The 16,278-nt window shown below is 40.0% G+C and overlaps 1 protein-coding gene across 1 annotated transcript in view; it reads left to right on the forward strand.

Moving 5' to 3' along the window:
- The window catches only part of DNAJC11 (DnaJ heat shock protein family (Hsp40) member C11), a 64,325-nt gene that overhangs the window by 13,246 nt on the left and 34,801 nt on the right, over positions 1 to 16,278 (forward strand). Inside the window, exons 2-4 of the mRNA XM_045546249.1 lie at positions 5,420 to 5,549; positions 8,179 to 8,252; positions 14,816 to 14,917. Of these exons, the coding sequence (XP_045402205.1) occupies positions 5,420 to 5,549; positions 8,179 to 8,252; positions 14,816 to 14,917 (306 nt within the window). The remainder of the gene's footprint in view (positions 1 to 5,419; positions 5,550 to 8,178; positions 8,253 to 14,815; positions 14,918 to 16,278) is intronic.

Genomic DNA, 16,278 nt, shown 5'->3' on the forward strand with positions numbered 1-16,278 from the left:
CATGTGGACATCTAGTTTTCCAGAAAGTATTTGTTGAAAAGACTGCCCTTTCCCCATTGAATGGTCTTGTCATTCTTGTCAAAAATCATTTGACTATATATGCAAGAAATATGACTATATATGACTTATTTCTGGGGTCTGTATTTCATTGGTCTGTATATCTATCTTTATGCCAGTACCACACTGTTTTGATTACCATAGCTTTATAGTAAGTTTTTGCAGTAAGATAGTGTGAGTTCTCCAACTTAGTTCTTTTTCAAGATTGTTTTGGCTTTTCAGGGGCCCCCTTGAAATTTCATATGAGTTTGAGGATCAGCTTTTCCATTCCTACAAAAAACAGCATTTGGATTTTGATAGGGATTGTATTGAATCTGTAGATTTTTTTGGGTAGTGTTGACAATTTAATATTAGATCTTCCAATCCATGAACATAGGATGTGTTTCCATTTATTTATGTCTTCTTTAATTTCTTTCAGCAGTGTTTTGTAGTTTTCATTGTACAAGTCTTTTACCTCCTTGGTTAAGTTAATTCCTACGTATTTTATTCTGTTTTTGATGCTATTGTAGATGGGACTATTTTCTTAACTTCCTTTTCAGATGCTTCATTGTTAGCATATAGAAATGCAACTTGTTTTTGTGTGTTGACTTTGTGTCCTGCTACTTTGCTGAATTTGTTTTTTAGTTCTAACAGGTTTTTTTGTGGATTTTCTAGGGACATATAAGATTGTATCATCTGAGAGCAGATAATTTTACTTCATCCTTTCCAATTTGAATGCTTTTATTTTTCTTGCCTAATTGCTCTGGCTAGAACTTCCTACTGAAAGTTGAATAGATGTGGCAAAAGCAGACATCCATACCTTGTTCCTGATGTTAGAGGAAAAGTTTTTCAGTCTTTTACCATTGAATATGGTATTCACTGTGAGTTTTTCATATTAAATTGAGGTAGTTTCCTTTGATTCCTAGTTTGTTGAGTGTTTTTATTATGAAAGGATGTTGGGTTCTGCCAGATGCTTTTTCTGTATCAATTGAGATGATCATGTGGGGTCCCCCACTTCATTATGTTAATATGGTATATTATGTTAATTTATTTTCATATGTTGGACTAGCCTCACATTCCAGGAATAAATCCCACTTGGTCATGGTGAATATTCCTTTTAATATTCTGCTGAATTTGGTTGCTGGTGTTTTCTTGAGGATTTTTGCATCATTGTCCATAAAGTTTGCTGGTCTGTGGTTTTCTCGCGGTGTCTTTGTTTGGCAATGGTGTCAGGGTGATACTGGCCTCATAGAATGAGTTTGGAAGTGTCCCCTCCTCTTCAGTTTTTTGGAAAAATTTGAGAATAATCAGTGTTAGTTTTTTAAATATTTGGTAGCAATCACCAATGAAGCCATGAAGTCAAGGGTTTTCTTTGTTAGGAGGTTTTTGATTACTGATTCAATCTCTTTACTAGTTATAGGCCTATTCAGATTTTCTATTTCTTCATGATTCAGTCTTGGGAGGTAGTTTGTTCTTTTTCTAGTTTTGTTTTTTTAATTAATTAATTTATTTATTTGTGAGACAGGGTCTCAGTCCAGTCTGTCACCCAGACTGAAGTGCAGTGGCTTACATGCAGCCTTGAACTCCTAGGCTCAAATGATCTTCCTGTCTTAGCCTCCTGAGTAGATAGGATACAGGTGTGTGCCACCAAGCCCAGCTAATTTTTAAATTTTTTGTAGAGATGGGGTACTGCTGTGTTGCCCAGGCTGGTCTCCAACTCTTGGCCTCAAGTAGTTCTCCTACCTTGGCCTCCCAAAGCACTGGGATTACAGGTGTGAGCCACTGTGCCTGGCCAGTTATTGATTTTAGATCTTTCTTATGTTTTAATGTAGGCATTTACAGCTATAAATTTCACCCTTAGCACTGCTTTTGCTTCATCCCGTAAGTTTTGGTATGTTGTATTTTCGTTCTCATTTGTGTCTAAGTATCTTCCTGTTTTGCTTGTGATTTCTTTTTTGATCCATTGGTTGTTTAAGAGTGTATTGTTTAATTTCCACAGATTTGTGAATTTTCCAGTTTTCCTTCTATTACTGATTTTTAACTTCATTCTGTTATGTAGTAGAAGATATTTTGTATGATGACAGTCTTTTAAAATCTATTGAGACTTAATTTGTAGCCCAACATATAGTCTATCCTATGAAAATATAACTAGATGATTGAGATGATGAAACTTTATAGACAAAGCAGGATATGTCCCTTAATTTTATTGTAGAATTTTAGAAATAAGTATGCAACTTTAGGTATCATTCTTAATATCTCGTTACATTTTGAAATTATGTCCGTTTTTTTTATGATAGCGAAAGAGGTTATCATTTATGAAATATCGAACCAGTAACCTTAGCTCTTCAGTTATGATGAAAGGCCCAATTTAACTTTTTATTGAATATAACATTTATTAAAAATGAAACTTCTCATTTCCATTACTTAATCAATAGCATATTAAGCCATTTATTAATATGATTAAAGAAAGTCTTGCAGACTACATATTCTACTCTCTTGTCGTCTAATTTAATTTTAATAACCAAGAAATAGCATTCTAACCTAGAGTCAGTCAAATCTGTCTAATCTTGTGCTTGTAACTTTTACACGATACAGGAAAGATTAATTAAAATTTGCAGAAGGAAAATAATTATTAGTATTGGCTGTTTAAGAAAGAACCAAGACTCTTTTACATTGTCACTTAAGTGAAATTACCTGGAGAAGATACATTCTATTTTCCCACTATTTACTATTATTTATGTTTAAAACACTGGAGTTTGGTATAGGTGGTATATTGGTAAGTGCAGCAAGTAATGCATTGCATAATTACAGTTGACAGGGAGAAAACTCTAGCACGAATAAGAAAAAAGAGAAAATGCTGAGATGCAAATATTGAGGCCCATCTCTTCTAGGGAGTTCTGTATTGTTGAAATAGAATATATGTACTGAAAAATGGTCATCTCATAAGCACACAGATCAGTGAATTTTCACAAACAGCACTACTTTATGAATGAATGTTCCTGTTATCCTTGCACCAGGAGGTGCTCTCTCTCTGAATTGTTCTAGTTTCAGTATTCATACTGCCAAAGGGACATTGAAATTGAATTGTGATGATAATAATAGCTAAAGTGGTTACATTCCTACTGTGTGCAAGGCATTGCTAAGCATTCCTACTTGTAGTATCTCAATTATGCCTTACAGTACCTCAGAGAGAGGCATTATTGTCCACAGTTTTCAAATGAGGAAATAAAGGTTTTAAAAAAGCTATGATTTGTACATTTTTGCTGCGTGTTGGGCACTGTGTGAAGCACTTTATAGTCACTATCTCATTCATTCTCACGCCATCCCTGGGAGGTGTTGCTCTCCCCATTTATAGGCAAGAAAACCGAAGGTCAGAAAGCTCACTTGCCCAGAGCCACAAAGCTGGGAAGTGCAGAGCCGGCATCCAGACACAGGTCATTTGACTCCACAACCTGCATTCTTAACCACCAAAGTGGAAGGTTGGTGTGTGACCACAGAGCGAACCACATGGATACCCACGTGGAGAGAAGGGAGGAAGGCAGTCAGTTGTTCAATAGTGCAGTTCCCAAAAGGCTCACCAAAGAGCAGGTGGAAGCAAGAGATAATCAGTCGAGTGGGGCAGAAGTCTACCTAATTCTTGGAGGCAAAGGGGATGGATGCACAGTCAGCAAGATCCGTGACCCTTTCCTGATGGAGTAGTTAGTGGAAAGCTTCAAGGAGCTCCTGATTTAAAAAGCAGTTCAAGCAGAGGTGCCTCTGTCCACACATGCAGGAAGCTCTCTGTGGCCTGGTTTAAAGGATGGCTAAGGGGCTCAGGTCTGCTGTTTCTTTTCTGAATAACAGGATCACGTCAGCTTAGACTGGGGAGGCTCTTGGAGGTCATCATCCGCACAAGCTCTTGCTCCCAGAGGAGGCTGGGGTGGGCATCGGGAGAGGTGACGAGCGGGACCTGAGGGTAGACAGGCCCCACAATGTGACCACAGGCCATTCTCCTCTGCCTGTCCTTCCAGTCACGTTTACTATCTTCCTAGAGCTTCTGGTAAACTTGCACAGATTTCCTGGTTTCTAGCATCTGAATAACTTAATCCTGTAGAAAATATTTAAATTTCATGCCAAAAGTTATTACTGAAGTAAAGTTTTACCTTTTTTCTTGGTGGAAAAAAAAAAAAAAAACCATTAGTCCTGGAATTGAAAGATACTGAAAAACTGTGGAGATTATAGAGAAATATAGAGTAACGTTTTCCTTGGTGATCTTGGTCCCTGGACTAATTGCGTCTCTCTGACCTCTTTCCTTGATTCATGTTCCAGGAGCTGATCCTAGAGCACCATCAATCCTTAGCGTCCTCTCTGGGGACCTGGGCCCATTCTACTCCCCTGGCATGTCATCAGTGACCCAGAAATGTGCCTCAGCTGTCAAAATGGTGGGGTTGCCTCCCAAAGTAAAGTGTTTTTTACTTAACATACCATTTGGATAGAGCTGCCCATTCAACATCACCTCTGATAGACCAAAATGGTCTCTAAACTCAAACATGATACTTCCCAAAACCAGACCTGAGGGGCCAGCCAAGTAGACCACACCGTGTTCCTAGGGCCTCTGAGGGCCTGTTTCCAAGAACTTCTTGGTGGCTGTAAGGCAGGCGAAGGAGAATGTAGATTTTTACCATTGCTCCTCCTCCCTCCTTTCTGTGCAGTTGAAATACACCTGGAGCTCATTCTGCTCTTTGTGTCATCTGTGCTATTAGTATGGTGCATTTTTCCCCTTCAATTTGGCTACTTAGGAGAATTGGAGAGTTTATGTGTTGGGAAGGAGCTTTTGGTGTTAGGAGTTGGGGAGAGGGTTGGTTACTATAGGTTAGTGAAGCATTTTTGCCACTTTCTATGCTGCCTGGTTGAATTAGAGTTGCATGTTGGCCTTATTTTATTGGTCTTGGATTTTCAAGGATTCATATTCATTAAGTCATTAAATGGATGTCATTTCTTTCTAATGGTATATGTAGCTTTTCTCTTCCTGAACCTAGTCTCTGTTGAGAGGGCCTTGGCATGATATACTTCGAATAGCTTAGGTTAAAGAGTTAGTGGGTCTCTGTGACATTTTAGTTTCAGCTCAGAGCACACTGAGCCAATCTAGAGACAGAAGCTTTTGCTCCATCTGATAGCATTTCCCAGCAAAACACAGTCACTATCGATGTGCATAATTGATCACTTTGAAACTGTGAAAAAAAGAAGCCTTATTGAGGTAATAAGGCATAACTTCATTATATCCTGTATGTAGAGCACAGGCATGTTGGAATGTGGCTGATGGTTCCCATTTCAAGGCTGATTCTGATAATGATAATGTTTAAGTAGCATTGATTGTTCACTAATTGAATTTTGCTTTCTTTAGGCTTCTTCTGAAGAGCTAAAAGCTGCCTACCGGAGGCTGTGTATGCTTTACCATCCGGACAAGCACAGAGACCCAGAGCTCAAATCACAAGCGGAACGACTATTTAACCTTGTCCACCAGGCTTATGAAGGTCAGTGCAGGGCTTGGCTCCTTGGAAACATCCTGGTAGCAGATATTCGATTTTTAAGAGACTTGATTTGTAGAGGATAGAAAAAGCGAGTCCTTAGAGGTGTATAAAAGAGGTAGTTAGTTTAGTACTTTTTACTGACAGGGTCCTTTGAAAGAGTAGTATTTTGCTTTGGAAATCAATATGTGTCTAGTAAGTAGAAAACAAGAGTCCAGGCGAAGTGATAGACCTGAGTCTCAGCTGCAGGGGATACTAGAGCTTTACACCCTTTACCAGTTTTCTTCTAAAGGGAGCTCTTAGAGGTAAAAGGCTGATCGTTACAGGCAAGCTTTCTTTGTTCTCTTTTTTGTGAGGAGATACAAGGACGTTTTTTTCCCATCTGAAAGTGATTTTATTGGTTCTGTAGCATTCAGTTAAACAAAGGTTCTAACAAAAGAAAGAAAATGTTAAGAAGGCTAGTAGGAAACAGAACCAAGCAATTTACATTTTTATACTTACATATATAGCAGAAAGAAAATTTTGTGATGTATTTGTTTATAAGATACTAAAGTCGCTAATGAGTGCTAAATTTCTGTTTGAGATGATGAAAAGTTCTGGAAATAGATAATGATGATGGTTATACAACATTGTAAATGTATTTAAATGCTATTGAATTATATACTTTAAATGGTTAAAATCGTAAATTTTCTGCAATTAAAACATTAAAAATAAATCATTCTTAAGATACATAAAGTAAAATAAGCTATGTATTCCAGAACCATTTGATTTGTTCTTTAGACAGACCAAAAATTAGGTACTAATGTGTTTCTTTACAAAATCATAGAGATGTGTCACTGTAGACATAATAACTTATAGTTTATTTCACTTTATGGTATTATCAAAAAGTTAGATTTTAATGACCAGTAAAAATCAGGCTGTAGTGCCTGATAAATGTGTGCAGTTGGTGTTGTATTATTACCACATTTAACTCTGTTCAAACCAACTATATGGTGGTCATCACCAAAGCCTGTTCCTTTTATTGTATTCTGTTGACTAAAAAGCTGCATTAATTTTCCTGTTGTTTAAATTATCCACATAGCTTGCTTGTATTGTTTTGGAAATTTGGGAAGTTAACAGAAAAACCCTACCAGTGCTTGTGAAAATGCTACAACAGCAGACACAGCCTCCTCGAGTTTAGCCTAAAAGGAGACTAAAGTAAAATAGTGAATAAATAATCCCTAATTAAATCCTAGAGATTAACTCCAGAAGTCTGGCTCCCACATTTTTCCAGTGGTCAGCATTTCTTTCTTTCCCCATTAGATTTGAATATGGATAGAATCATTTACATCACTTTTTAATTAGGCCTAAAAATGTGTAGGAACTCTCAGGGGAGAAGGGATGCCAAAGTCTTGACAGAAGTTGGTAGAGAGAGGAGGAAAATAACGACCCTTGGCTTCCCTGCTGATGTTCAAGTGCAGTTTGGGTGTTGTTTGAATAGCTCTCACCCTTACTGAGAAATCTTTTTCTGATGTACTTTCAGTGAGGTAGTTGACAACATTGTGAGAGGTGTTTGTGTTTTAAAATGATTTACAAACAGCTGAGCATGATGGCCCATCCCTATAATCCCAGCTACTTGGGAGGCTGAGGCAGGAGGATCACTTGAGGCCAGGAGTTTGAATCTAGCCTAGGCAACATAGCAAGACCCTGTCTCTAAAAGGAAAGAAAGAAGAAAAAAAATAATTTACAAATAAAGAGGAGAGGTGTACAAAAATATGTAGATTGTCTTTTGAATTAATAAAACTCTGTAGAATAAATAATAAATCATATTTTTCTAGTATCAGATCTTGTCTCTAGTTTTACATTAAGCTTCTTTAGAAACTGGAATCAACTCTTTCAAGCTTTTATGCTTTTATACACTGTGGCGGGAACTTAACAAATTATTTTATTAATAAATTCAACTGTCCTTCAATGATATAAGAGCTAGTGCAGCTTCCTACATGATGTACCTTGTGCACCTTATACCTACCTCTGCCTTACAGTTAAGAGTAGCTTAGACACTGAAATGATCTGATTTTTCTTCTTCATAGCCACCTTTAAACACATCTTAGGCTGGATCAGAAAAGCAATTAGCGGCCCGGCGAGGTGGCTCACACCTGTAATCCTAGCACTCTTGGGAGGCTGAGGCGGGTGGATTGCTCAAGGTCAGGAGTTCGAGACCAGCCTCAGCAAGAGTGAGACCCCGTCTCTACTAAAAAAAAAATAGAAAGAAATTATCTGGCCAACTAAAATATATATATAGAAAAAATTAGCCGGGCATGGTGGCACATGCCTGTAGTCCCAGCTATTGGGGAGGCTGAGGCAGTAGGATAGCTTAAGCCCAGGAGTTTGAGGTTGTTGTGAGCTAGGCTGACGCCATGGCACTCACTCTAGCCTGGGCAACACAGCGAGACTCTGTCTCAAAAAAACAAAAAAAAAAAGAAAAGCAATTAGCAGTATAGACACACAGGAAATGAAGAGGGTCTCTAAGAAGATTGTGATTGAACAGAGAGAACAAGAGACAGACTTAACCTAATGACGCTGTTGTCAGTATTTTCAGAAAGGACTGAAAGGTAGATTTTGTACTTTGTAAACATGTTTGGTTTTTAATTTGCAGTGCTTAGTGACCCCCAAACCAGGGCCATCTATGATATATATGGGAAGAGAGGACTGGAAATGGAAGGATGGGAGGTAAGAAAAATTGCGTGTCTGGTGTCCCAGAAAAGTCATTAAACAACCCGCAAAACCCTGCAATCTGTGATCATGTCTTTGAGAATATTTGAAGACATTAGAGTCCGCTTCCTTGCCTTGTGTTATAGTTTTAGAGGTTGAGTTCTAGACTTGGCTTTGCCGCTTTGAACTCTGTGAACTTGGGCAAGTCAGTTGTCTGACTTGTCCTTATTTCCCTAATCTGTCAAGTGAAAAGGAGGAGGCAGGACTATACTAGTAATTTTTAACCCAGGAATGGGGTGGGAGTAGGTGGGGCAGGGCGTGGGTGGGAGATTTCTTCAAGGGGCCAATTCTGCTCCACAGTGCTGTGCCCCTCCCTCCACCTTGATTACGAGTAGTGGTGTTCAGGAAACGCTTCCTTCCGTGTGCTGCTGGGGATGTGTTATGCATGTCGATGCTTCAGGGAATGTGTGAGGGAAATGTGTCAGGCGTGTGAACAAAATGGAAGCAGAGAAAAGTTGAGAGCTGCTAGATTACGTTGTCTATAATGACCTTTCTGGTTCTAAGGTACTATAACATTAGAACGTTGTCAAATATGAGGGAAACAAAATATGTAGCAAGTATCTATGAAATAGGTTGCCTTGGACAGCCATGCTGTGTAAGAACAATCACTAAAATTCAGATAATTTGTTTTCTTTCACTCCACCACTGACTAGCAGCAGAGCTGTGGGCAAGTCATTGGGCTCTTGGTGCCTCCATGTTATTATCTGAAAAATGAATATGAAAATTAGTTCTAAAACTCTAAATTGCTACAGGAATATATAGGAATTAAAGAAACTTGGTTCTGATGCCCAAGAAGTTTTGGTTGTCTGTTAATAACATTGAATTGACTCTCAGTGAGTTACTATTTTCATCATTTAAGATTTCCCTTGAAGTTCTTTTGGTGTTTCACCTCAAGCATGTGTGCTGACTCTTCCAATTCTAGCATGAAAACCTTCTGAAGGCCTTCAGATAAGGAGTGGAAGAGAAGCAAAATACGGCTCAATTCCTCCTTTCCACTGCTTTATATTGGTGGCTTGTGGGCCATGTTCCACCTATAGCCATGTTTTGAGTACCCCACACCATGGATTGTAGTTGCTGACATTTAAAACTTGGGAGGTTTTGCATGAAAATCTGGTTGAAACATGGGAAGATCTGGTAACACTGGATCTGAGGAGCCCCTGCCCTTTTTTTTTTTTTTTGAGACAGAGTCTCATTTTGTTGCCTGGGCTAGAGTGAATGCCGTGGCGTCAGCCCAGCTCACAGCAACCTCGAACTCCTGGGTTTAAGTGATCCTACTGCCTCAGCCTCCCGAGTAGCTGGAACTACAGGCATGCGCCACCATGCCCGGCTAATTTTTTCTATATATATTTTTAGTTGTCCAGATAATTTTTTTATTTCTATTTTTAGTAGAGATGGGGTCTCACTCAGGCTGGTCTCGAACTCCTGACCTCCAGTGATCCACCCACCTCGGCCTCCCAGAGGGCTAGGATTACAAGCATGAGCCACCGTGCCCGGCCGCCCCTGCCCTTTAGACTGAGCTGGGCTGACCAGGCCTTCCCAGTCCCCACCACGCCCTGTCGCATCACATCTGGCCCTTCACTCATGCACATGCCCCTCCTGGCTCCAGTAGGCAGCGGGTCTGTGGTCTCTGGCTTGGTGGAAGTAGCAGTGCTTCCTATCACGGAACAGCGTTACTAGTTCATTATAGCTAAATGCTGTCTAAAAGCTTAGGATTTTCTCGTCCAGAAAGGAAAATAGATCCTGTTGTAGTAATTCAATTTCTCCACATACTTTATGTACCACTTTCAAGCTCCCTTGTTTTTTAAAGATGTGGGTGGGTTACAATTTTTAAGGCAGCTGTTGGGGTCACTAAGACGCTGTAGGACCCCATTACATATTCCCACTGCAGTCTGGTTGTTAGTTCCCAACAGCAGCATCCCGACTCTAACGGGCCGTGGGGTCTTCCCATCACCAAACCAGATCACCTGCCCATTAGAAACAAAGCCAAACCACGCACACAGTAGTGACTATAAAAAATATGTAGACATCTTTTCTTACCACTGAGTTTAAGCTAAATAAATAAATAAATAAAAATATATAGCTATCTCATCACCAGAAAATGGAGATATATATATATATATATATATATATAGACAGTTGCAGGTAGTGAATGGATAAACTTTATTTTTTTTAGTAAACTACTTTAAGGAAAATAGGTTCTCATGGATCAGAGTTGGCTTTTTTTTTCATATTGATACTGAGCTTTCATTGCAAGATAAAATGCCTTCAAGGAGGACTCAATGAAGGTACCTCCCCAGATACTTACTCAGAGATGTGTTAGTGCTTAACATACAATAGGAACGTTGAGCCCGTAGTTCATGCTGTACAGGAAAGTCTCATGAACTTAAGCGCATTTTATAGAGCTGGCATCGTCATTCCTTCAAGGAATCCCTACAGCTGGCTGGATTGTTTCAGGTGAGGATTCTCCCACTGAAGTAACAGCTTTCACTGCAGGGAGGAAGCTGTGTTCCCTTCCTGCTGTTGCTAGGATTTTTAGACTATTAAACTTGTCAATTGCTGAAGGGTATCCATTTAGTACATATTTATTAGGCTACACATATGGGTAGTCAGTGAAGAGTGAAGGGCACTGTTAATACCCTGAGTGTCTGAGATGCCTTTAATCCAGAGATCTCAAAGTCCTCTGCAGACATACAAATCACTCCCACCCCAGCAATACTATCACCCCATCTTATAGGCGGACACTGGAGATGAAATCAGAGCTTCTTTAGATTGCTCAAATATTGGTCCTGTTTTCAGTCATTAGGTAAGTTTTGTCTTTTTTTTTTTTTTTTTTTAGCCTTCAAGATACTTTGTCATCCCTGGGATGATTCCCACCTTACAAAACCAGCCATTTTAGTTCTTGAAGTTTGTTAGCAGTATTCACATGGATGCCCACGTTGAAAAACGAAATGGGTCTTTGCCTGAGAATAGCGAAAATCCGGCTTTGTACTGTGAATGCTTTGACAGTACTGAGTCTGGTAATTGGCTGGCAAGTGGATGGAAACCACATAACTCAGATCTCCTACAGATACCACTTTTGGATGTTAGTGTACACTTAGAATTGCATGCTTTAGCCTGGATCCTCCGCAGTTTAGTTTTGTCTGTAATCCTTTATATCATCCATATTTCATTTTTCCTTATCTCTTTGACATCAGTCTTAGAGTATTTGAGAAAGTCAACCAAGATTATGAAAAACTAGGAAAGACTTAGAACTGTCACAGAGCAGAGGAAGCTAAGGAGACGTGACTAAAGGCAGTGTGGTATCTTGGATTGGACCTGGAACAGAAAAAAGATGTTAGTGGAAAAACTAGTGAATTCTGAAAAGTCTGGGTTTAATTAACAGAAGTGTACTAATACTGGTTTCTTGGATTTGACTGATGTTTCATTGTTATGGAGGATGTTCACATTAGGGCAAGCTGGGTGTAGGGCATACTAGAACTTTCTGTACTATCTTTGCAACTTTTCTAAAGTTCTAAATAATTTTCTAAAATTATTCCAAAATAAAAAGTTGACTAGCTAGAATCATAGAATTTTCAAGCCGAACAACACCTTGGGAATGGTGTAGTTTAACCCTCCTCATTTTATAGCAGGAAAACTGAAGCTTAGGGAGGTGAAGTGACTTGCCCAAGGTCTCCCAGGTTAGTGGTCATGTCAGAGGCACAGAGGCTAGGTGTCTGTCCTCTTTCCGTTATGCCACCCAGCTTTTGGAGATCTCCTTTATCCTGTCTTTGATAAAGTCAGTCTTCTGGCTGGCACAGGGATAGACCTAGTTGGTGGATGGTCCAGGTGAACAATACAGTTGTATAGATTCATGAGTTGCATGTGATACACTCTGTTCATGAAAAACATTGGAAACGTCTGGTATTTACCAACTGTAATGCAGCTTGGGATGCTGTGTTCCCAGATGCTTCTATCTGAGGGTTGCTGAGATGGAAAAGAGCAGCTCATACTGGTTTAATCCTGTTCCACTCCCCAGTGTCAGGTACTCTGTTTAAAGAAAGATATAAATAATCCAGGCTGGCAGAGGCCTGTGGGAGCTGAGAATGAGAATGCCCTGCCCAGCTGAGTGTCTTTCCCGCTCCAGAGGAGCCAGCAAGTTGACTTTGCAGTTAGCTCTGATTATGCACCAACTGTTTACAAAACTTGTGTAAAGTATGTCTAGATATGGAATGATCTGGCACCTTTGGATTATTTGCCTCTATAGCTATCACAGAGTGTAGCAACGAGGAAGTAATCTGCAGCTATTACTCAGTCCGCAAAGATTAAACAGCTAGAATTCCTGAAAACAAATTTTTTTCTGCTGTAGTTTCTTTGGAGCCTGACACTTCCAGTTTTTTTATTTTCTGCAGGGTTTGAGTCTAAGATTTCAATTCCCAGGATCTTACAGATCTGTTTCTGAAAAAAATAGTAGTATATGGGCATATTCATGGTCTGTTTATATCACTGGTTAAAGTTATAGCTATTCAGACTTTAATCTGCATTTTTAAAACTAGCATCCTGTTAAAAAGAATACTGGATTATGAAATCTTTCCAGGTTAGAACTACCTCCTTAATGTGGGTCGTGTTCAGACTCAGAGTCTCACACCTGGGCCTTGTCCTTGAAGATGGGTTGCTTAGGTCACCATTGGCAGGGGCCAGATAAGTTGTGATTTCACAATTTTTAAAGTATTTTAAATCCTTTATTCTGGATTTCAAAGTAAAATAGAATAGTTGATTACCTACATTTTCCGGAAGCTCTTTTATTTTTGTTTTCATTTGATGAAAGGAGAGGCTGATAATAGATTGAGAAGATGATGAAAACTTGAAAAACTGGTTCTTGTTTCTGTGCAGGCCAAGAAGGGTAGTCTTAGGAAGTGAGAGTACGTGAATAGGTACACATGCCCTTGGTGCTTCTGACTGGGCAGGGTGAACTTGCCTTATCTGTTAAATAGAAGAACGTGTTATGTTTTCGTGAGGTCACACAGCAATCACTGTCCATTGCCATTTGGGACTTTCAGTTTGTTCTTGGATGATTTTAACAATCTCCCTATTTAAAAGCTTCCTTTAAAAGAACCATGTCCCCCCTTATAGTAATTACTGATTTATATTGGTTTAGTAGAGGATAAAATGTTTACCTTATTTTTTTCTGTTTGCCTCCTGAAAGTAGTGAACAAATTTCTCAGGTTTTTTTGGATAGGCTAGTTTTGTATTTATTTTTCTGTATTGTTGAAAAATAAAATCAAGTTGCACAAAGCCTGTAATATGATCTTATTTTTATTTTAAAAAATATATATATATATACATACAAACTTGTATACATACACATGCATAGAAGATTTTTAGGAAAAGACAAAAAATGTTAACCTATGAGAAGAGGGAATGTGAGTAAAGGGAGGAGTCTTGTACTTTTTACTTCACATCCTTCTGTGCTATTGATTTTTTTTGCTGTAAGTATGTATTTTTTTAAATAATTTTTAAAACTTGGAATTTCCAAGATAGCTTTTTCTTATATTCCCCCCTTTTCAGATAATCTCTGAGCAGCATCTCAAGGCTTATGTGTATTTCTCCCACTGACACAGGGAATATGCCTCCCGCGCCCCCCATTCCATCTGATGACTTTGGTTATCATAGACAGAAAAACAGTGATTGTTTTTTCTGTCCCGCTTCCATGCTCTGTTTCTCACAGGTGCATAACATTTTGTGGCCATCAACAGGACCCTTAGCGATCATGCAGTGCAGTTTTCTCTTTTACAGATGGAAGGCCAGGCAGCCTTTCCTTTCTCATGTTTGTTTCACCTCTTTGCAGTCTCAACCAGATAGTCTTCCTTGCATGCTGAGCTAAGAAAGGCTAAATTGGAATGCCTTATTTTCTCAGATTTTATATCATTTTGCATCCCTGAGTTTAATGCGGTCCACTGTTGGGTGCCTGAGTATTGTTATTCTAGTGTGTAACTGACATCCTTCCTTCCAAGGTTCATATCCTGTTGAAGGAGGAAGATTCCCATGGTTCTAAAATCCCTAGACCTGACAGCTGAGATCCTTTGGTCCCAGAAGCTCAGAAGGAATCTCCAGTGCTTGCCCCAGCACACTAGGGAGAGCTGGCGTGCCTTCATTGTGATATTTAATGTTTGTTATCTGTGACTCATTAGGAAATCTTAACTATGAGATACAAGGTGAAGGGTTTTTTTGTAAGATTTCTGCAGCCTTAGAGATAAGTTACTAAAATAACGAATAGAATGTTCAAGTCACTCTGGAGAGCCAGGGGAAAGCTGGTCATTCCTTGGGAATGACCAGGCGGGTGGCAGAGCCCTCCCCTCACTGAGGGCTGGGGCTGTCTGATGAAAAAACTCATTGCAGTTCTTCCCTTGATGACTCTTAGGGTCCTGGGAGAGGGCACAGCAGAACCGCAGGCAACATATACACATCAGAATTGATTTCTTAAAGGTATGTTTTCCTCACTTCCTGGGTCCTCACTTGCCTTCTGGTCTTGACCCTGCTGGTAGGTTGTGGAAAGGAGGAGAACCCCAGCTGAAATTCGAGAGGAGTTTGAGCGGCTGCAGAGAGAGAGGGAAGAGAGGAGACTACAGCAGAGAACCAATCCCAAGGTAAGCCGGGGCCAAGTTTAATGAGGACACGTTGAAAGGCCTTCATCACCAGAAGCCCAGTCTAAAATAATTAGGTGCTGGTGGATTAAAGTAATAACGTACAAAGCTGGGTGGGACAAAATTTTGCTTACACTGTATTACCTCCAGTGGTATCTTTCTGGAAAGCTAGGCCCTGGTAGCTGTCAGCAAGGCTGCTGCTGGTGACCAGGAGACAAGTGTTTGGAACCATATTGAGAGAAGACAAAACCAATCCCCTGGTTTACCCAGAAGCCAGGGGGATTTCCCAGGCAGAAACACGGGCTAGTTCTCTAAGGCCTTTTCTTCCAACTATGGTCCCCACGTCCTTGACACCGAAAATGAGTTAGAGGACGGTGTCAGGGAAAAGACAGCCAGCTAACTGCTTAAGCATTTAGGCAACAGAATTCCCTGCTCACCAGTTAGAATACGGAGAGCCAAATAATGCAATGTTTGGGGCTTTTCCGGATTGTCACACAGAGCCCCTTGCTCTTATCACCCCATGGAACTGTGCTGTGAACACCAGGCACCAGGCTCTTTCAACAGCCATAAGGTGGTTCTGAAGTTTGAGTCATTTAACCCAGTGACACCATTGAGCCAGAGTTACTTTTCAGTCCTGTGTGCGATATCTTTTTCCTTCGGTTTTCTGGGGAGATTGTTTTGAGCGTGTGTTCCAGCCCTAGGGCAAATAGGGTGTCTTGGTCAATCTGAGATGCCAGTCGTGCTAGGTGACTGAATGTGGGCCAGTGTACTGTTCAACTGTTTAATAAGTGGGCTCAGCGGACAGGTTCTATCAGTGTGGCCAGGATGGCCAGGCAGACAGCCTGTGTCTGTCACAGTAAGGAGCTGGCACCGCCCCACCCCCACTCTTCCACCATGATCTGTGTCAACTCCGTGGCGTTGTTAGAGAGGGGCAGCCATATAAAGTAATAAGCATTATTATTTTTCTTTATTTTTTTCTTTAAATCTTCTAAAGAAAAAGGACAGATGCTAGCTTAAACTGGGAAGCATGATAAGATAAACCTCTGACCGAATATATTCTAGAAAGCAGATTTTTTTAAAGACCCCTACAGCATTTAAGGACCATGTATTCAGAACAGGCCCATCTGTATGAATCTGACATTTCAAAGTATGTTTGAAAATGCCAACACCTCCGCTCCCATCTGCCCACTCTCTTCTTCAACAGGTGTTGCCTTCAGCAGTGCAGAGTTATCCTTTGGTCAGATGGAGGTAGAGAATCGAAACATTGGATTAACTGAGTCAGAGAATTTGAGATAATTGGGAGGGTTGAAAATCTGTAAGGTGCCTTAAGCTGTGCGAGTGATTCCCGCCCAGGTCTCCTGGCT

This window comes from Lemur catta, chromosome 3, assembly GCF_020740605.2.
Source record: "Lemur catta isolate mLemCat1 chromosome 3, mLemCat1.pri, whole genome shotgun sequence".
NCBI lineage: Eukaryota > Metazoa > Chordata > Mammalia > Primates > Lemuridae > Lemur > Lemur catta.